The sequence below is a fragment of the Thermobia domestica genome, chromosome 1 (genome assembly GCF_964235325.1).
Source record: "Thermobia domestica chromosome 1, izTheDome1.hap1.1, whole genome shotgun sequence".
Taxonomy (NCBI): domain Eukaryota; kingdom Metazoa; phylum Arthropoda; class Insecta; order Zygentoma; family Lepismatidae; genus Thermobia; species Thermobia domestica.
In genome coordinates, this window is record NC_137454.1 from 70,052,010 (window position 1) to 70,074,420 (window position 22,411).

General features: G+C 36.0%; 1 protein-coding gene across 8 annotated transcripts in view; it reads left to right on the forward strand.

The window, feature by feature from the left end:
* Positions 1-22,411, forward strand: part of Gpo1 (glycerophosphate oxidase 1) — an 87,042-nt gene that overhangs the window by 16,986 nt on the left and 47,645 nt on the right. For 5 of the 8 annotated variants that reach the window (XR_014131494.1, XM_081758434.1, XM_081758408.1 and 2 more), the window contains exons 2-4: positions 3,060-3,174; positions 14,331-14,435; positions 20,542-20,716. Coding sequence is in view for 7 of the 8 variants with exons in the window: in XM_081758434.1 (XP_081614560.1) it covers positions 3,079-3,174; positions 14,331-14,435; positions 20,542-20,716 (376 nt within the window). In the remaining variant the exon portion in view is untranslated. The remainder of the gene's footprint in view (positions 1-3,059; positions 3,175-14,330; positions 14,436-20,541; positions 20,717-22,411) is intronic. The other 3 variants (XM_081758444.1, XM_081758453.1, XM_081758463.1) reach the window with 1 other exon arrangement.

A 22,411-nucleotide genomic window follows, 5' to 3' on the forward strand; every position in this document is an offset into this window, starting at 1 on the left:
AAAAAAAAAAAAAAAAAAAAAACTACAACGCAAGCCGTTCGCTCTGGCTTGTTTGACCACTTTGGCTAACCCGGAACTAGGTTGGTGCTCGGATCGAAGCTCTACTGTGTTACAAATTATATCCAATATACTGACACAAATATTGTCTAGAACCGAGAGAAAATGCATACAGTAAAATTGAGTATTTTACAGTTGATATTGTAATATATTATTATTTCCCAGACCCATTGAGGAAAATACTGGGACATTAAATAAGCATCTAAATGTATACAAAACAAATTGATGCTGTCTGTTACAGTATTACAGAAAAGAAACGTCAGTATTCATTTTATTAGAAATCTAGGTTGCCACATATTTTCAAGAAGTAGCGGAACAGAGGCAAATGAAGATTGGAATGCTCTTTTTCGTTTTCATCTCTCTTGGTTTAAGGTGATGTTTAGCATCGGCAGTGGAAATCTTTTCGAAAAACATAAGCAATTTTCTTTTAAAGGCAGGACCGGGCAGATTGAAGCCTTACGGTTGCACAAGAGGGCTTGTTCTCTATACAGGTCTCTCATTTTTCCCTGGCCTGGATTCGCACAAATAGCAGCCGTCGAATACACGACGTGCTCGTGTACCCGAAATGTTGACACTTAAAACAACGAAGAGGATTAGGAATGTAGGGTCGAGCTTTCTGACAGTAATTTTCAAGATGCTGGAGCGTAGGCAAATTGAAAGTAAAAATTAAGGACTAAGCATTTCACTTGATTTTTTTACTTCTCATCTTATCCGCTTTTATCACAAGTTGGTCCGGTAGATTCAAATGTAATCTCCTCATCCATGGCGTTCAGGAGATCCAACTCGAATTAGCCCATAGCTAACATTCAGTAGACAATGGGATTCTGCTGTAACGGAAAATGATCCAATTCTGTTTAACTTCAATAGCTTCTCTGCTTTTTACTCCCGTTTCCACTAACAATGTACCATTTTTAGTCTCCTAATGCCTTTAACCTGTCCGACACTGTATGTATTTACTTGGTTAATTTCCAAAAGGGGATAAGCTCTGAGACTTGCTATTGGATTCTCAGATTCGGATTCTTAGACTTGCTATTGGTACTTTCACCCGTATCTTTATCTTAAACCCTTTCGAGATAGGTGTGTCATACAAATACATAAATCCGTAATGTGTCACTTAAGCCGTTTCTAAAGGGTTAATTACTAGGTAACGAACCATTGGAACCGTAATAATTATATTTTTCATTATAACTTTATAAAAGGGAGACCTGTTGCTCTTATGTTTGGACTTTTTTTTTTTTTTTTATCCGCCCTCTAGGTATTTAATGAAGATTTACCCATAAATCGAGTTTTAGAATATTTAATAAATTGAAAAAAATGTGTAATCGTCTCAACAGCACATCGAGATGTTCACAGGGAGAACTAATGCTGCTCCCGTAGCAATCCCTAGGATTAGTGTGAAGCCTAGTAGTCAATAAGAATGAGAGATGCTTCAAACCACCATTCTCGTCAACAGAAGCACATGGCTTCGAAGCAAGAAGCGAAAACGACAATGATAAACTCCAGAATTAACAAAACACACTTTTCACCAACACTAAGCACTAAGAACAAACGAAACTGGGCAGATTGTTTAACATTTTATATTTTATTCATTTTTCTCTTTTGAAGTTTATATATATAATCGCGAGTCCTGCAGCGCCATTCACAACTGAGAGGGTAGGCAAAAAGCATGGGAATGACCGAGTAATAAATGAGAGAGAATGAAACAGCCCTTCTAGTCCCGTCCCCTTCTAGTGACCGCTGTATGAAAGTGGTCCCACGATTTTGCTCGTAGGCTAACGGAGAAGGTGATGATAATGAACGAAATGGTAGAATCTAACAAAGGAAGTGAAAGGAAAACGGGAAAACCCACCCATACATGATGTATAAGAGAGTCCACTTGGCAAGGGCTGGGACCGAACATCCTACTTCCATGGGGAGAAAATTAACCACGTCTTCCACATATGCAAAATTAAAACGTGAAAATTATGTCTATACTTGCGAAGAGACTAAATAAATCGTATTTTTTGCCGTTAATATGGATAAATATATAACGACTTGTTTATACACGGTAGTATTAATGTCTTTTGTAATTCAGCAATACAAGCCTGAATATTCCTTGTGCGTATGCGTAAAATTAATTAAAAAGGGATGTTTAATTTAGATTCTAAGATATGATTATTTGCGTTACATGCAAATAATCAAGTATACATGCATGCGAGCAAATTACATGCAAGTTATCAAGAACAGCCTACCAGTACTTGTGGCGCAGAAAACTTCAGTGTTCACCCAGACTTGTGAAGGTTTCGAGTAAGCAGCTTCTTGAATGTAGAAATAACGAATTCCGGTTTCAGAGTCAGAAATAATGGCTTTGAGAGTCAATGCGCAGACAGTGTATCACCCGGTTAAATATTTATTGTTGGTCATAGCCTATCGTGGCCGGCCGCATTATTAATAAATAACGGTAACTCTGTAAAGACAATAAAGAGAATATCGCCAAACTTAAATTCATGAATACGCTGGTGGTTGAAGTGATCCATATTTCTGTTTCATGTGTGCAATGTATTCGTATAGCCACCGTTACCCGTAATTGACTCCATTAACAAACTTGACCAAGATAATTGCTCAAGCTATCTATTGCAAAACAGAGAATTATAAAATTCGCTTTCGTTCTAAAATTATTGTGTGGAGTAACGGAGGGAATGACGTGCTAATGTTACAATCTCTAAGGCGCATTTACATGATTCTAATAACCAGAGACTCATACATCATATTCTTGAAGAAAGTGAAATAAACAATTCGATAATTACTTCATTATATAGTGAGCCAAAATGTATAATTTTATTTTTCCTGTTGACCATCAGAGTATTTAGTTTTGACTGAATATATGCAGCTTGGATATCTGTAATAACTTGCACTAAGGTGATACGAATTACTGGTTACGAATGCATTACTGATTCTGCTTATATTTACAGATGACAAATTTCAAGTGAAATTTCTTATTTTGTACTGATATTTTCTTATAGGTGTTAGACAACATTCAATATGGCAACCAGGTTGAGGAGTGTAATAGCGGGAGGTTTTGCAGTTGGGGCTGGAGCTTATTTCACAGCTTGGTTGTTGGATAGTGAAGATGGAAAGGTAAGATTTTGGATGAGTTATGAATAAATCAGTTCTGCAAGTAAATTAAGTAGAAATTCAAATTACTGTTTATGTTCAGTATTTATATTGAGTCTAATTCAATGTGCAACTGTACGGCGCCTGCGCAATCCATCGCCGAGAGATTGCCACTAGGCAAGCAACATTATCTCATTAGTCACGCAGTAGAGCAGTATGGTCAAACGTAGACTGATGCCACCGAAACTGAGCAGTTTCTGGGAGGGGTTCATTGTGGCCCTTATTCATATGGCTGAGCGAAAAAGAACTACAGGAAGCTGTCTGAACGTCATCTCATAGGTGATCGGTGGAAGTTGATGAGGCGTAGATGTACCGTACAGACTGTAGTAAAGTTTGTGCCATTACAGACAAGGCTTGTTGACCCCAAGAGCTAAAGCACGCTTTCGGCAGTGCACAGAGTGTTTCCCGAAAGGGTTCGTGATTGTGTTCGTTTCTCGTAGATAGGCAAAAGGTGGAGCGAAACGTCAAAATCAATGCTGCGTGCTACCAGGTTCATGTCCTGACTGAAATGTACCAGAGTGAAAACCCACCATTGTGGAGACAAGACGCGAACCAGATTGAACGACACCAAGATGAGGCATCCAGCCACACGGCGAAAAATCGCTGGAATTCCATCGCCGTCTGAAACGGGAAACTGGAATTTCGGCAATTCCATTCTCTGACATCCTTGTCAAGAGTCCAGATACCGCCCAATGGACTATTGTGCTTTTGGACTCCTCAAACGACGACTGTCCCATCTTCGAGTCCGCACCGTCTTCGATCTGTGAAAAACCTGTCAAAAGGAGTGGAATGCAATATCCATGTTCCAGCTGCAACATAATCTCCTCCAATGGAAACTCCAATGCCAAGCACAGTGGTAGAGCGTTCACCTCTGGTGCTTGGGGTCCCGGGTTCGATCCCAGCCCCCACCAAGTGAACTTTGTGGTGGACAAACACCGTGCTCGTGGGTTTTCTCGGGGTTCTCCCGTTTCCTCCTACTTTCTTCATTCCACCATTTCACTCATCTCTCATAATCACCGTCTCCTTTAGCCTAACCGGCATAAACGTGGGACGTAAAACTTAAAGATTTCATTTCATTTCATTTTTCCAATGCCAAGCAAATAGTCAGTAGAGGTGGCCTACAGATCGAATACAACACCTGGTGGAAACACGGCATATCTTAGGTAAGTGGCACATTCAAATTTGGCTCAATATAAATAAATTAACCTCTGTATATGTATAAAAATCTCAAAAATAATATTTCCGAAATTCGTGTAAGTGCATGACATGTTTGTAACCTGCGCGTCGAAAAGTTTTATATATCAATTGCCGTGTATATATATTTAGACTTCTTAAAAAAAAATTGTCCCCACTTCTTTTTGATAATTCTGTGTTCTTATACTTGGAATTACATCAAATTTGAATCTTTTTTTGGCTAATTGAATTTTTTTTAAGGCCAAAATATTTTTTTAAAAATGGTGCCATTGCGAGAATATGGGCTTTAGAAGAGAAATGGGTGCTCATTATTTTGAAAACAAGACTACATTTAGTGATTCATAAATATCTCTCTTCTATCCCCTATTAAACCAGATTAAGATTATACCAATACTACGCAATCTTGATTTCACGTAGTATAGTGCACATTGAATGATGTGAAATGCAACAAAATCTAATAACCATAATTGAATTCTCCTTTTCCACGTATCAGTTTTTAGCCAAAGTTGTTTCTCAACTAAACCTTAAATATATATATATATATATATAGGGAGAATTCTTGCTGGATGATTTTCTCAAACATCGATTTTGTTCATACCTCATAATTGAATGCTTTATTAATATCCTGAGAATATAGCGTAACTCATTTATACTGAAAAATACACAAGGGTAGTTTATTCGCGGGGTGAGTTGTTTTTTGGACAATTTCTCGAAAATGACTGTGGCGATAATGTTCATATTTCATCAGCGTGGGTTGATTTAAATCACAATTACAATCAAGATTTAAGTCACTTGATCTTTTAAATAAAAATCGTTCATTTACATCAAATTCCGAAATGAATTAATTTAAAGTGGAAAAAAGTAAATCCCGTTTCTGTTCTGTTATTGCGATTATGGAAAGTAATAATCATAATACAATAAGACTCAAATATATGTACAGCACAGTATGAAAACGAGTGTCATGCAGAGAATGATTAGGGAAAATCCCGTTTCGAACGGGTGACGGGGGAATCATGCTTTCTTCTCTTCGTAACACAGGGTTAAATCGTTAACTATTCCAACGGGAAATCACCATGAACATTTAAAACGAAAATTCTTTTGTGTGCGCATCTGTTTGTTTGTTCCCAGATAATAAATGCGTATTTAGAGGGGTCTGATTCCCTCTGCGAACTTAAACATTTTTTTAGATTGTATAATTTTAGGCGAAATTTATGTATTTTGTATGTATTTCGTGTCGGAAGCTAGTTCCGATTTTTTTTTTAAAAATATGCCCCTGCCAAATATCGGTAACTTTTCTGAAAAAAGTTTCATGTTGATAAACGTTGCTGTACTTGTTTTCTTAATGCTTAAGAAACATTGATTGGCATTGAAATAGGTTAATGATTGGAGATTAATTCAAAATTCAACCCTAATACTTTTACTTAAACGGCATAATTACATTTAATACCAATTCCTAGTGGTTTTTCTTTAGTTCGCGACTTGTATTGTAGGAGGAGAAAGATTTGATTTAAATAAAAAAAAATCGATTTAAATAAAAAAAATCAACCAAAATTATTATTTTTAAAAATCATTATTTTTTCGCCCTGTATTTCATTAATAATCCTATAATACTGGGTAAGTCATTTCTCATGAAATAGTCCACAAGGAATAGCTTATTGTTGAAGAATTGCTTTTTAAACAATTTCCTATCAGCATAACTATTACAGAAAATATGCTAATTTAAAACAATATGGTTTTGTGAATAATTGAAGCGAAAAATAATACAGTTTCGTGCATAATTAAAGCGAATAGTAGAAGTAGTGAAGCTTCTAGTATTCGATTCGATTGACATTTGTATGTCTGTCCGTCCGTCTGTTTCACGATAACTCTCATAAAAATCCGATTGTGATGAAACTTGGAATGTGCCTTCAACCACCTACAGAAATAAACTTATTATGTAGGGTTGCAATTCATCAAGTATAAGGGAAGTAAAATCAACCCCATACTGCAAGTTTATACATGGAAGACAGTTTTCCAATATACACAAAGCATGAAAATATTTCTCGATTATAACAAAACTTAGCGTATATTTTCTGTGTGGCATTGTGAATATCCTGAGCTTAGGATTAAAATCTACCAAGAATGAAAGTTTGAATTATCCCGCTTATTTATTTTTTTCTTTTCTTTTTTTTCTTTTTTTTTTCTTTCTTTAAGTTCTCTGATAATTTCCATGTAAAAACATTTTCGATTTTGGTGTAATATGTCGTAGAGTTTCATGAGGCTTTTTAATCAGTAAGTGGAGAATGTAAAAATAAGTAAATAATAAAGTAGTGATTTACCTTCCTAGCCCCTCCTTCCACTTGATTCCTTTTAGTTCCAGGGTAAATTTTCTAAAATTCATTCAGTTCTGATACAATGTAATGAACATTTTCTTTAACACTTTTCTTGGGGTTGAACTCGATCAAGAATTAGTGGTGAATTCTTTCCCCTCGTGTGGTATGGATTACTCATCCCCTGCTTCCCAATTTATAAAATATATATTCCAAGATAATTTCCGTACAACTGTTCGATTGTAGTGTAATATGTCGTGCATTTTCTTTAAGGGTTTGCAATCATACACTCCACGTAGATCACGAATCAGTAGAGGATAACATAGTGTAAAGAATAACCTTTCCCTTCTTTTTTGTTTTGTTTTGTTTGAATTTCACGATAACTCCTATAAGTGCCATTCAATTTTGATACAATATTGTTTATATTTTGTTAGATTCTTTTCCGTAACTCCCATACTTGAAACTAAAATCAGTCAAGAATGAGCGGTGAATTTAGCCCCATAATGTGGTATGAATTTAGTCCTCTCGCTCCCCTTAGATTAAAAAATATGCCTTAAGATGTCTTTCGTGAAAATATTAGATTTTCAGGAAATATGGGGTATACATTTTGATGCTTCACAATCTTTCCCACTACTTAAATTTATAAAGGTAACCAAGAAAGTTCTGTCGATTTTTCTCCTACCACCTTCGAACATCGATATGTCACCTAAGACGTATCTGGAAGATCACAAATAGTCCCCATCAACATCGACGACCTTCTACAAACGTTCTTTCAGGACATAGATTCCATCGTGATAGAATTTGGTGAGCCGTAAGTCGAAGAAGGTATCAAGTGCATTTTGCACCTCTTCTATGAATTTGAACTGGTGTCCTCTAAGATGATTGTCCAAGGAATCTAACAGATGATAATCGGACGTTGCAATGTCCAGGGAATATGGGGGATGCAATAGCGTTTCCCATCCAAGGCGTAGAATAGTGTCCCGGGTCATCCTAGCCACGTGGGGGTTAGCGTTGTCTTGTAACAGGAAAACCCTTTGCGATTCAGAAGTGCTGGTTCCAGAGTTTTCAGTTTTTCTTGATCACGGCTCAACTGTTGACAGTACACAGTTACGTTGATGCTCTGACCAACTAGTAGCAGTTCCCGATACATAGTGCCTGAGCAGTCCACCAAATACACAAGAGGACCTTCTTCTGGTACAGTGCTAGTTTCTGCTGTTTTAGAACCGATTCATTGGATGCTAACCAATGATGACGGCGCCGTAGAACGTCGTACAGGACCCACTTCTCATCACATGTCAACACCCTGTCTAAAAATGGCTCCTTCCTCAGACGAGACAGCAAAGAAACATAGGTATCTACTCACGTTCTGGCATGGAGTCAAATCACGTGGGATCCATCGACCCAACTTATAGTGCTTCCCAAGTTTATTCAGGTGCTGCCGAATGTTTTTTTCACTCACACTGAATTGTAATCCCAGTGTCTCACAAGTCTGGGCACTGTTCGCCTCAATTGCTGCCTGAAGATCTTCATTTTGTACATGTGTTGGTCTTTCGGCACGTGGTGCGTCTTCGAGTGTTTCGTCACCGTCCACCGCTGCACTGTCCACGTAGTCACGACACTCTCACCAAAGGCCTGGCATATCTTTCGCGCCGCTGCAGCGGCGTGTGGCCTCGTGGAGAACCCATGTTCACTCTGACCTTACGAAAGTTCTTGGTGTAATTGAACTGTTACAACTAGGTAGTATGTTGGATATACCCACACCAACAACCGACCTTCGCCTTCATTCGCATTCAACTCACGGTGTGAGGGCCAATGGAACACAGAATTCTACAAAAAGCGACAGAACTTTCTTGTTTACCTTTATAGTAAGATCACAAAAAGAAATGTACGTATTTGTGCCCAGTGCACCTTAGAAGATAAACGTAAATCAAAAACAGCGACAGATATAATCCTAAACAAAAGTATATGGTCAAAATAGAATAATTTAATTGTGCATTGAAAGTTTTGTTTTAAAATCTCACAAACCTTTCCCTTAGGTTCTAGCGAGTTAAATATTAACTATTTCAGTTCAGAGGCGATTTCTCTGTTATTAGTTTACCGCCAGTTTACAACCAGAACTTTGTTGGTTACCTTTATAAAATCAGTCAAGAACTAGAGTAAACTTCATCCTCACAGTATGACGTATGTGTATTGAGGTTTTAACACAAATCCCATTTTTGCTTTTGAAATCAATCAAATATCAGGACTTAATTAATCCCTCCTCTTAAACATTTAAATAAAAATTATGTGATAATTTGCGTAAAATATACAATTCTGTTTGAATATGTCTTTATTTATACTTTTTCTGAGAATTTTTCGATCTTTTCAATTGGTTGCAGTTGAAATGAGGGAGTACGTTCTCCTCAGTTTTATATAACATATTTCCAGAGCATTTCTTAAGCACACAAATTTTTATAGAACATTGTGTTTGTGTCGGAAATTAGACTTACTCCAATAGTTTGGAGTTGTAATTAGTGAGAGGGGGGGATCGCTAGCTTCAAAAGCGGCATCACTAGTTTATAGACATTCTTTCTGACTCTTTACGCAATAATGTTGTTACATATTAAAAGTTATCGCCAATCTACTAACACCTTCTCGTGTTATTATTTTAAAATCAGTTCTAACTCTTACACTTACCATTAAGGAATGGTACAACGTAATAACGCTTTCCTAGATCCAGCAGGTAAAAATATGATTATTTCGTTATTAACCATAACTCTTCATTGCTAGAACAGTTGAAAGTGGTACTATCACACTAGGATTGAAAACGCTGAATTCCAAAAGCCAGGCCCCCGAACACAGAAATTGTGATTTGCTGATCCCTGTCCTAGTAATACTGAGGGAATACGTGCAGTCCCCATTTAGGATCACTACCTCTGGTTTCAAACTCAGAACTTCCTCATTTTGAAACTAAAAAATCTGACCACTCACCTACTTTTTACGGTATTGGTCAGTACCATGTTGTCAGAGCGGTAGATTTTTTTTTTTTTTTAATAGAGATTATTTCAAGTAAGCACCTAAACTTCATATCTTCCGAAATCTTTTGTGTATGACCGGCCAGAGTAGCGTAACTAGAGCTCTCTCTGAGCTCCAGGGCAGACTCGGTCGTGATTAAAATTTTAGCATCTCGCCTTTGATATGGAAGATCAGATTTCGATTGTCGGCGGGAGTTCAAATGTTTCGGATTTCATAGTAAGCTGTACGTTCATATATAAAGTTCGTTCGGAAAGTAAGTTCCGTTTAGTAATAAAAAAGAAATCGAGTACAGATAAAGAAAGCAATGTATTACACAAAAATCAGTAATACTTACACTACTTTTCCACACAGCTCCCGTAATTTTCCAGGCATTTTTTATGGCGTGGTATAAGTTTATGTATTCTGCGTCATAGAATGTTGCCGCTTGTGTTGTCAACCATATAGTAAGATGTTCTTTTAACTCTTCATCGTTGTTGAAGCGCTTACCACCAAGGAAAACTTCAGATGCAAAAAGAGATGGAAGTCGCTAGCAGCGAGCTCGGGACTGAACGGAGGATGGCCAAAAAAGTCCTAGGCAAAGCTTTTAAGGAGTTGTTTGGTCACATTCGCAATGTGTGGTCGGGAGTTGTCATGAATGAAAACCACACCTTTTGAGAGCATTCCTCTGCGCTTGTTCTGTATTGCCTTCTCGCGACCTTAACCTTCTCGCGATAAACATCTTTATTGATTGTTGCACCTCGTGGTAAAAATTCAATCAGTAAAGTGCCTTGTCTGTCCCAAAACACTGTGCACATGACTTTTCGTGGTGTCAGGAATTGCTTTGGTTTAACCTTTGTTGGGGACAAAGTGTGCCTCCATTGCATGGATTGCCGTTTCTTTTCAGAGGTGTCATAAGCAATCCGTTTCACTTCCCGTGACTATCTGCGGTAAAAAGTTCTCGCCATCATCATGATAACGTGTCAGAAAATCAAGTGCGCTGCCCATTTGTTGTTTTTTGTGTTCTTCAGTAAGAAATTTAGGTGCCCAACGTGGCTAAAGTTTACGAAAACCCAGTTTTTCACTAACAATTTCGTCAAGTATTGTTTGTAAAATTTGTAGAAATTCAAGACTAAGAGCATTAATCGTAAACGTACGGTTGTTCTTAATCCTTTCTTCGACTGCACTGACCAGTTCATCAGAAACCACAGATGGACGCCTACATCGTTCTTCGTCATGCACTTGATCACGCCTTTCCTTAAATTGTCGGACTCATCTTCTCACCATTGAATCACTCATTGCATTTTTCTCCGTAAACCTCGCAGATTTTTCGATGAATGTCATTTGGTTTTACGTTCTTCGCATTCAGAAAACGAATCACAGATCTAATTTGACAAACGGTGGTATTTTTGATCAACACAGTCAATATTAAACAATCACTACGAACGACACACAGCTATCTCAAAATAGCGTCATTTCTTTTTCCTTCGATCAGAATAACTGCGCATGAACGGAACTGTGATCGGAGCGTTGCCACGGAGAAAAATCAAAACGGAGCTTATTTTACGAACTTCCTATCGTAAAACAAACTCTTACTTGGCATCACGAATACCGTTCCTGTTTAAGATTATGTTTACACTATATTTCCGTCATCTCTGTCCCATATATGTACGATGTGAGCTAAGACTACCATTATAATTTTATTCAAATAATAGCGATATCTTGTCCTTTAAAGAGAAAATAGTCGCTGAGTATTCCAGAAACCACTCTCATTGTAAGTTAAATTCAGCACTTGTAATTCTTAATCCAATCAGTTCCTTGAACTAAGCTCTTATCCATGAATGTTACAGTAAAGTATTTCGATATTACTTACAGACAAGTCCCCTGTGAACTAATTACGTATTTTTTTATGGGGGTTAATTCCTGGCGTGATATCAGTATTTCCGAGAGCCTATATACAATGTGGGTGGAAAATTAAACTGTTACAAATATTGTGAGATTGATTCTTATTTATTAGAAAAAAACATGTATATGTCCTTCGTTAGATAAGAAAACAACAGAATATGTTAAATCCCACCATAGGCACATGCGTTTTTAACTAGCTTCCTCAAAGACTAGGGATACAATTGATATTTCTCTGGAAGATATTGGCAGTGACCTCTTTAAATCCGTGCCTCGAGTTCCTCCATTGTGCAAGGTTTGGACTTGTATACTTCCTGTACACTTCCTCCTTAATGTAGCCCCACAAGAAAGAAAGAAAAAAAAAAAAGAAAAGAAAGAAACACGGACTGAGATTTGGACTTGCTGGCCATTCGCGAAGTCCAGCTCAGCAATCTGCGCTCGCTCATAAACAGGTAAGCAATCCGCCATGTTAATTTACATTACGCGTGCTGCTTCCAGCAGTCAACCCTTGAACTAAGTGAACCAATCACTATGGAATCTTAATAAATAGTTTATATTATGGCACTGTTTGTAACATGAAATCAGTAATATTATAATTTTTATAGAGTATAAAAAAATTTAATTATTTTTCACCCATTCAGTTGACATGTATATGCCACAAAGAATTATGAATAATCACTAACACTACCACTATAGTAGTTTTTACTTCAGTTCAGTGTCATTATGTGTCCTTTAAGACTAATTGTATTGTTTTATGAACTTATCTTTACAGAGTACATCTTCGCAAACCGAGGACTAAAAAAAGACTGTTCATTAATTATTTCGATAATCGTAAATCTATATCTTGTATAGTCTCAGGGCTGAAAGGGACGCTAAATTACAAACTAGCTAATCAATGTACCTCGGTACGGGGAGGTTTTATATCTATATTGATAATAAATGCTCCTTAATGTAACATTCATAAGCTTTCTGATTCTGCAAGAGCGTAGGTGAACGGTTAGCTTTCTCCTTCTCAGTCTGGGGTCCTGGACTCGAATCGCGCTACTGTGGTCATTATGATTGAAGTTTTTCCTTAATCCCATCACGCTAATGTTGGAATAATACCATTAAAAGAGTACTTTACCAAATTTCTCGCAAGACGATTCGCTAATTTTATTCTTACTTCCAATGTACAATTGCTTCACGGCTGCGTCTGAAACCATTTTAATAAGTAGACAGTTTACCTTATATTCTATTTCGAACCCTTGTATACATAGTGTAGTAGCCAAGTTATAATTTCTCTCTTTTTTTAACAATTTTTGCAATAATTTGTAAATTCTAATTTTCTATACTTTTTCGGTAAATATCCTCTAAAGTACTGAAAGAGAAAGTGAAAAAAATAAATTAAGCAAATTAGAAAGACGGAGAAAGTGCCACTATTAATTTGTATGTGTTTGTGCGAAGTTGTTTTAAAAGATTGTCTTGAGATAATTTTGCTGACACACTACTAAAATGCTAATACAAATGAGAAAAAGAAGAATAAAACGTATGTGAAAGTTAAAACATACATATAATTATAGGAATTCGCTCGGGACAAAGGATATAAAGCATTTGTGCAGTTCATGTGCTCGTATTATCATGAATCAAACCCTAATCCGTCAAATTTTGAAAAATTCTTGAAATAATTTGCATGTTCTAAATTTTCTTTATTAAATTCAACGTTCCGAATGTAACTTCCGTATAAACACGCTCTTTCTATATCAGAACAATTAATTGTAACAATTTTGTGATTATTATTCGTAATTTTGTTTTTTGAATTGATCCACCGTGATGCTCTTTCCTTTAGATGACAGTGATAGTAATGAATATACTGGATAAGGTCCTTGATCAAGGTTGTGACAGTCTCTTCGTCAAAAGAAATCAAACTGTTTAAAATCGCTTTCATTTTTAATTGAGCAGTACTCATTTTGTGTACTAAAACTTTAACTTATGTTTAATTTTTCTTTTAATACAATATGATGTATTTTCATTCTGGTTTCCCACAATTCCAACTGTTTGGAGCTGGAATCGGTCCATGAATTTCGCAATATATATATATAATTGTTGCTAATTTTTTTGAACAAATAGAATAACATTTATTTTACATTTAAAATTTAACAATGAAATATTGTTATAACCTACGACCTCATTCAAATTTATATTTATCTTCTTCTTCATCATCATCATACTATTATTATTATTAATATTCATTGAAAATTATATCCGGAATAGATCATAAATTGCCTACAAGAGGAAGATCTCTGCTAAATCTTCTGTTTAAATTTATAATTATTCTTATTTTCGGGAAAGGAGATACTGTGATTTGTTCAGAAATTTATTTTGTAATTTTTAGAATTTGAGTAAATGTATATTGTCACACACTCAATATTTTATATACAATTAATTAGCTAGTGTGGTGTTTATTCCCCATTTAAGATACGTATGAAGTTCATCAAAGTTAAATGGCCAGGATTATGATCAATAATTTGTGAGTTCTTTTCATGAAGCTAGTACTTTATATTTTTGGATTATTTTCATTCGATAGATAATTTCAAGAGTGTCAGTATTTTTAGATTTCTATTTTATTAGAGTAATGGAAGAACTCTGAACATTAATTTTATTTTAAATTCGCTTATAAATGATCACGTGTTACTCACGAATACAGTGATACTTATATGAACTTTTATTGATATTTAATTGTTACAGTCTGTGAGGTACCTTTTACTAGAGAAAGTTAACTCCTTAAAAGAAGACATCTTACCTACCTTCAAAACAACTTTCCAAACCTCTTCTCCCAATTCAAATGTTTTGGTAAGTAAATATTATCCCTGTGAATGTTGGTAACGTAATCCTCAGAATGAATGGTTTTATTCCTAGCTTGACAAGTGATGCATGAACCAAGCTCAAATTCTATACTGTAACCAATAGATGCCTTAATTCAACTTGAGCATTAACTTCTTTCACCTACCCTTTCCTCTGTTTTTGCATCGTATTTTTTGATGAAACTTCGCACAGTCACCAGCAAAAGTTCATACTTCTTCCGAAGGAGCCGGTTGGCTCAGAGGTAGAGCGTTCACCTCTGGTGCATGGGGTTCTTAGTTCGATCTCTGCTCGCGCCAATTGAGCTTTATGGTGGATAAACACCGTGTGCGTGTTTTTTTCGGGGTTCTCCCGTTCTCTACCACTTTTTTGATTCCACCATTTTATTCATTTCTCATCATCTTCGTCTCCTTTAGCCTAGCCGGCACCAAAGATTTCATTTCATTTCACTTACTTCTTCCGAAGTCTCCTATCAATAACTAGGGAATGGAGGACAAATTTGATTAGTTTTCTTTGGCGTAAAGAGACTGTAACTTCCTTTGATTGAGCGAAGACCGTACTTAAATTAGTGCAGTCCTTCCGAAACTACTGCCAAGAGAACATTTAGGAGAGGTAATCAGGTGGGGCTGTTAAAATTATTTGAATATTCGTTATTCGAATATCCGAATATTTGTTTTCAATATTCGAACAATTATTCAAATTTGAATATTCGTTATTCGAATATCCGAATATTTTTGTTTATTATTCAAAAATTTTTTCAAATGAAGAATGAACGAAAATAATGCACCTATATTTTTCTAAATCATTTATATGTAGACAATTTTATCTAAGTAAGAATTATTGTCTATCGGAAGAAATTGTGTAATGAAAACTATTTTATCAGCCTTTTTTTCCTACACGTATGAGCTTCATATTTTGTTTTTATAGCTCTCAGCTTAGAAGTTGCTTGCAGCAGTTTGTACTTGCTATGCATTTTTATATTTAACGTGTGAGAAATCACAGTATGAAATTGTTTTTATCAAGTATAAGTACAGTATTTTTTATTAGTCATTGTTCTTCCATAGTAATCTTGTTAAATATTAATTTGATCCGCACTTCATCTATCTTGTTGTACTCTTTCATGTATTATCCCTCTCTTTGTGATGTATTTTATTTATTCACGACTGTCACGGCCTTGTTCATTCAAAGACTGTACTCATCTTTTCATGTAATAGAGCTTGACAACTGTTTTTTGGTGCAAATAAGTGTTGTGGCTGCTTAAAAAAATGGAACAATTTTTTGTTGGTTTTTGATTTTTTTTTTTTTTTGAAACGTAAATATTATTGAGAGAGATGAGCTAACATAAATTTACATGCTTCTTGAAATTAATGAAGCGTGGCGAATTTTGTAGTGTTGAAGTAGCCATGTCTTGAAAGCCACTTTCGAAGTAGACTTAATAACGTGTCGTTATAGATTCAGGTGAAACTGAAAACCCCCTTCTAGTTGGTCACTGAAGAATAAGTATTATAAAAGTTAAAATTGTACTTACTTAATGTAAGCATCCAGATTGTTACAATGGCAGTTCGACTACGTTTCAAAGACCAGTTGTCATCATCTTCATGTTTTTCTTCTTCTTCTTCTTCTTCTTCTTCTTCTTATTATTATTATTATTATTATTATTATTATTATTATTATTATTATTATTATTATTATTATTATTATTAATGAAATACGCTGCTTGTGGAATTACATATTATTGGTTTCTTTCATTGTAGAAATATGTTTCCTCCATAGTTCTACAAGAGAATACAGTAAAAATGAAATGAAATCTCGAAGTTTAATGTCCCACGATTATGCCTGTTAGATACAATGATTAAAGCAAGTGAATGATGATGGAAGAATTTGTGGAATGAGAAAGTGGGAGGAAACGGCAGTACCTCGAGAAAACCTACGGGCACAAAGTCCACCACAAACTTACCGGGCTGGGGATTGAACCAGGGACCCCACGCACCAGAAGTAAGTGCTCTACCATTGATCCACGGTGCTCCCAAGAGCATACAGTAATTTCGTAGTAAATAATAAGCATGAAGAAGATGACAAGTGCTCAACAAAACGTATCGTCGAATTGCCATTTTATCATTTGGATGTTTAGCTAAATACAATTTTAATTTTTGTTATTAATATTCATGCTATTATGTCATTAAGTAATAAATATTATAATTTATAAATGTTAAGTTTGTTTAATATTTTTAATTTTCGTTATTATGAAATATACTTATTTGCAAAACATTACACCTAAGTCCTATCAAGTGTCTAGAATAGGTTATTCCGATACATCTTTCAGCATATAAATTATTTTGTTATTTCTCATTTATATTAACTGGCAATTTTGCGTATAAAGCTGTTATGTGGTTTGAATAACGCATTTTTTAAAAGAAAGAACGATAACTTTTTCCCTGTAGATACGAATGCGGAGCTAATAATAATATTTAATATGCTTACTTTACCTACTTGTAATTATGATTTCTGAAAATACTTTGTACTTCCTAGCTTTCGACTCTTCCCTATAGCCTAGTTTACGGAGAATAAAAAAAAGAGGAAGGAAAGATAATACAAACATTGGGAAAAATAAAAAAAAAAAAAAAGAACGAACTCATCAGCAAGGGTGTATAAAGCATTTTCAGAACTCATAATTACAAGTAAGTTAAAATGATTATTAAAATTTCTGAGCGTGTTAACATATTGTTTTAGTGTACTTGTTTGTATAAGGTGGCTAAGAAGAAGAAGTGAGAGTGGATTCACTGCTTTTGAACTTAATAGCACCAATAATACGAGGGTCACTACGACAGTTTTGAGATACGCATTGTTGTGGCACGGTATTTGAATTCCAACAATTGCATTCGGTAGTGCTATCCAGAGCGAAGGAGCGAAGCAAGTTTCAACTCGCCTCGCTTATCGGCGTCGCCGTATCGCCTTCACTTGTTTGTTGATGTGAACAATATTCGGCTGTCTAGAATGGAGCTCGAAAGGGTACATTTTCGGACAATGATCCTTTACGATTTCAAAAGTGGTTTGAACGAGGCACAAAGCTTTAACCGTTTGCAGGGGGCATTTGGGGACCTTGCTTCTTCCTGTGCTACAATTTTTCGGTGGTTTGGTGAATTCAGAAGATCCCGGACATCGCTTAAAGATGAAGAAAGAGAGCTGGACGTCCGGCAACAGCTGTGTCAGATGAAAACATTGCCGCTGTGGAACAAATGATTCGAGAAAATACCCGAACAACTTTCAAGGACATTGAATCTACAGTGAACATTGGATTGCCAGCAGTAACAAAAATTCTTCGTGATCATCTTCGGCTCAAGAAGGTTTCAACTCGTTGGGTGCCTCACACTTTGACTGAACAGCAGAAGCGCATGCGCGTGGAATGGTGTGAAGAAATGCTTGCAAGATTTGATGGAGACAATTTTCGACGCGACTCTGACATTGTTACTAGTGATGAGACTTGAATCTATCAATTTGACCCTGAAAATAAACGCCAGTCTACAGTTTGGATCTTTCCAGACGAAAATCCACCCACGAAAGTGAAGCGACCGCGAAGTGTGGGGAAGAAGATGGTCGCAACTTTCTTCTCCAAATCTGGCCATGTTGCAACTATTCCAGTTGAAGAACAAAGGACTGTTACTGCTCAGTGGTACACCACTGTTTGTCTAACAAAAGTGTTCCAGAAGCTTCGGGAACGGCGTCCAAGAACTGGATTGCGTGGAATGCTGCTTCATCATGACAACGCGTCCGCACACACGGCCAACATCACAATTCAGTTTTTAGAACCTACGGAGGTCAAACTTATGACTCACCGCCGTATAGCCCTGACCAGGCCCGGTGTGATTTTTTTCTGTTCCCAGGATCAAAGATCGGAAGCGTGGGAAGAGATTTTGCAGCCCTGAAGAAGCTGTAGTGGCTTACGAGAATGAACTTTCAACACTTGAAGAAAATAACTGGCAACACTGCTTCCAAAGGTGGTTTTCGAGGATGCAAAAGTGTGTACAGTGTAATGGTGAATACTTTGAGAAAATGTAAGTGTTAAATTGATTTTAACTATGTAATTTATTTCACATCTCAAAACTTTCGTAGTCACCCTCGTATCATGTGAGCTTCGTAGCGTTTACTTGGATAAAACTAGAAAACAAAGTATCCAATGCGTTTGAAGTATGTTATCACGGCGCAGTTTGAGCGACTACCAATTACTTCGTCATGTAACAGTGGGGGTGTCAAATTTACACAATTTTATTGTTCTGACAAAAGAAAATTACCATACAAAGAAATCATAAGTAAGTACTCATCCAGAATTACGGATGTTGTGTATTTCATGACATCCACTTTATACAAATGCAAACTATGAATAACTATAATTGCCTTATTGCTTCTTTTTACAAAGTCTTTACCCAGTTGGGCATAAAATCAATCAGTTCTGCCGTACTGACTTACGGAAATTGGCCGCTTGGCATACGAACAAAATCTAACAGATTTCCGTGGAAAGTAGGTTTTCCGAAACATTATCTCAGTATATAATTAAACGTTATCAAGACGTGTTCTGTGTACTTTATCAGGCTACTCTCAGGCCTCTTTGGTACCTATTTTGCCAGTCAATGTTGAATCTTTTTAACAGTATTACTTCACAGAGAAGGAAATTGGTTTGTACAGCAGCTCACCTGAGAATGTTGGAAAGATACCTCTGCAAAGTGGCAGAGTGTATTTTTAACAACTGCTCACGCACGAAACCTTATCTTTCCGTACACTAAATGGTATCCCATACCATAGCTTGCGGAAGATCAACTATGCTCTACTGTTTTATTGATCCGTTCCTGCTGATTGTATTCTTTAATTTTTATATACATACAGGGTGTCTCAAAAGTCCTCTGACATAGGGTAACTCTGTCATTATCAGAGTTACCTATGTAACTATGTCAACAAAATGTAACAGGAAAAACCATCTCCAGATACGATGTTTTCAAATTGAAGTGAAGTTTTTTTTTCTTTTTTCTTTTAAATCGGACAAGCCGTTCGGGCTGTTCACTCTTTATGCGCCCAATGTTAAATGAAAATGCAACGTTGCCATTTACCTGAACCCACAATATAAGTGAATGAAGTTACTATTTGAAATGGAGGCTGGCCATCGACATGTTAGCGTAAAAGACTGTAACTTCATTCACTTATGTTGTGGTCCAGGTAAATTGCAACGTTGCATTTTCATAACATTGGGCGCGTAAAGAATCTACAGCCCAAACAGCTCGTCCGATTTAAAAAATTCATTCACTTTAGATTGAAAACATCATATTTGGAGATGGTTTTTTCTGTTACATTTTGTTGTAACTCTAATAATAACAGAGTTACCCTATGTCAGGTGACTTTCGAGACACCCTGTATATACCTGTGTACGACTACAATATGAATGATTTGAGAAGGCAATTCGATGACGATAGCTCAAAAGGATCGACTACCTTCATTATTTAGTTACTCCGTTTTGCAGTTGTACTGTGATGAAAAGTAATTTGTGCATAATAGCAAGTTAGCTGGTGAAGGCACGTGAAAATTCTGGCACAGATCATTTAGAAGTGTCCTGCCAAATCTGTATGCTTGCGCAACAATGTTTTCTTTGCATCGCCTGTTTTGCAGACTTTACTTGTTGTGTTGTTGGTCCAGGTTGACCTAAACCTGAACTCATTTTCAGTTTTCGCAGTTTTGAACTGTCCCATTATTTAATGAGCGACAATTGAACCTTCCGTTTGTGAAAGCAGTTTGCCTCTAGCTTACACTATTATTGGATATTCCAGCGATAGGCCCTCTTAGATGTTTACTCAATTTGGTGGCACCAAGGGTTCGAGGCAGACTGTTGAACTTGTGAAAATACTACTGCATATAAACCAGCAGTGAAATGTAAATTAGCATGAAACGCAATACGTAGATGTAAAATTGTTCAAATTGAAAGGTTTAATTGGTATTAGTGTTTTTACAGCAATATTATAATATCAGATGCACTGAAATATTGACTTCTTATAAATTAGCTTGCAGTTCAATTAGTATATAGCTTTCATAAGGGAACTGTTTATTGTTTTCATAGTGGGGCCATGTATCTGCAGCTGATGTGGCAAAAGTGAAAGGAAAATTACGTCCATCTAAACCATTACCAACGAGGGAAGAACAGCTAAAAGCCTTGCAGACGGAGCCATTTGACGTTTTAGTCATTGGCGGTGGAGCCACTGGTTCTGGTTGCGCTTTGGATGCAACAACTCGAGGTAACGGAACGGTTTCATTCATTGTTTTCTTGAATCCGGTGATACTGGTTGGCTTTACATTTGTCGTTTGATCTCAATGTTAAATTTTTAAATAGTATACTTTTGTTCTATTGTTCTTTCTGTTTAGTATTGTATTTTGCAGTTAATTACATTGGTGCAAGAAAGATGTTATATATAAACACATTGTGTCTATGACTGACTTGGTTTAAAATAATTTTCTAACTGTTATATGGAAAATATTTTTTCTGTTCATTTAATTTCCCAGGGTGCCCACCCAACCTTGAAAACCGTGAATGAGCCGTGGATTTTATATACTTTGAAAAAACTTGGAATAAGCCGCGAATTTTGAAAGCCGTTTTTTTTTTTTTTTTTTTTTTGTTTGTTTGTTCTTGTTGACCCGTTTTTATTGTTACAGTGTGGTCAAAAAAGGTTATTTTTATAAAATTTTTGACCGTGAAAAAGACGTGAATTTGATTATTTAGTTTTGATTAGGATTAGGAATTGGATTTCTGGGCTTTCGGCAGCTATGGCCACGTTAGTTCGTCATTCATGACGGATGACATTCTTCAGTGATCACACTACGGGGGGAATTGGGGAAGAAGCGGCCCGGGGCCATTATGTTAAATACCATCCTAGAATTTACCTGTGTGAATGAGGACAACCCAGGAAAACCTCACTCAGTATGGCTGGCTTTAAAAAGTTTGTAAACTTTTCCGACCGACTGTTCCTACCGGGAATCGAACCTAGGACCGCTTGCACCAAAGGTGAGAGCGTTAGTAACTGTGCTACGCGGGGCACGTTATCTAGTTTGAGTGGGAACCCTGTCTACGTTTGTATTCTTCTGTGTGTGTGTGTTAGTTGTTTATTTTGTATTTAATTCATATGTTTCTTCGAGTATGATTTTTAAACTTTACACTTACTGTTAGTTGTGCTACTTCGTGTATAATAGCATTTTCTAAACAGGCTATTTTTCCTGCAAAATATTTGTATAATTTTCAGTTGTATTCTTGTGTTTGTATCGTGGATATTTGAAGATTAATATTAAATTCGGTATTAGCATATATGGAAAGAGACATATAAAGGAAAATGGATTTTGTTTTCTAAATATCTAACTCTTTATAACGTAAAATTATAATAAAATATTTTAAGAATGAAATATGTGCGATTAGGAGTGCAATCAAGGTCTCTGTTTTAGTTGAAAATAATGCATAACAATGGAGAATATTAATTTCGTGAAACGCTTTCGTGCTGTTTGAAATTCGAAGCTTATTAGAATTAAATTGGCATAAGAAACCATCGTTATAAAAGCAATAACGAAGTCCCATCTCATTCTCCTTCTGCCTTTCAATATACATGAGCAACCAAATTTTCGAAACTGTATGTGCTTTATCTTCAGGGAAAATAGATTAAAATTATTGATTGAACGTATAGAATACATATCAATTATAACACAATACTAACCTGAATTTGTTCCTGTGAACAGTTTTTTTCTTCAAACACCATTGATATTTCAGCCATTCCGTTATTTTTAATTACTGGAGCACACAGATTCTTATAAACAACTAATTACCACTGAAATACGATAACTTAGTATGTAAATGGCTAAAAAATAAATAAAATAAAATAAAATACCTGAAATATCGGGGATGAGGAGTTGATGAAAAATTGATCATCATAAAAACCATTGTGTTAAAA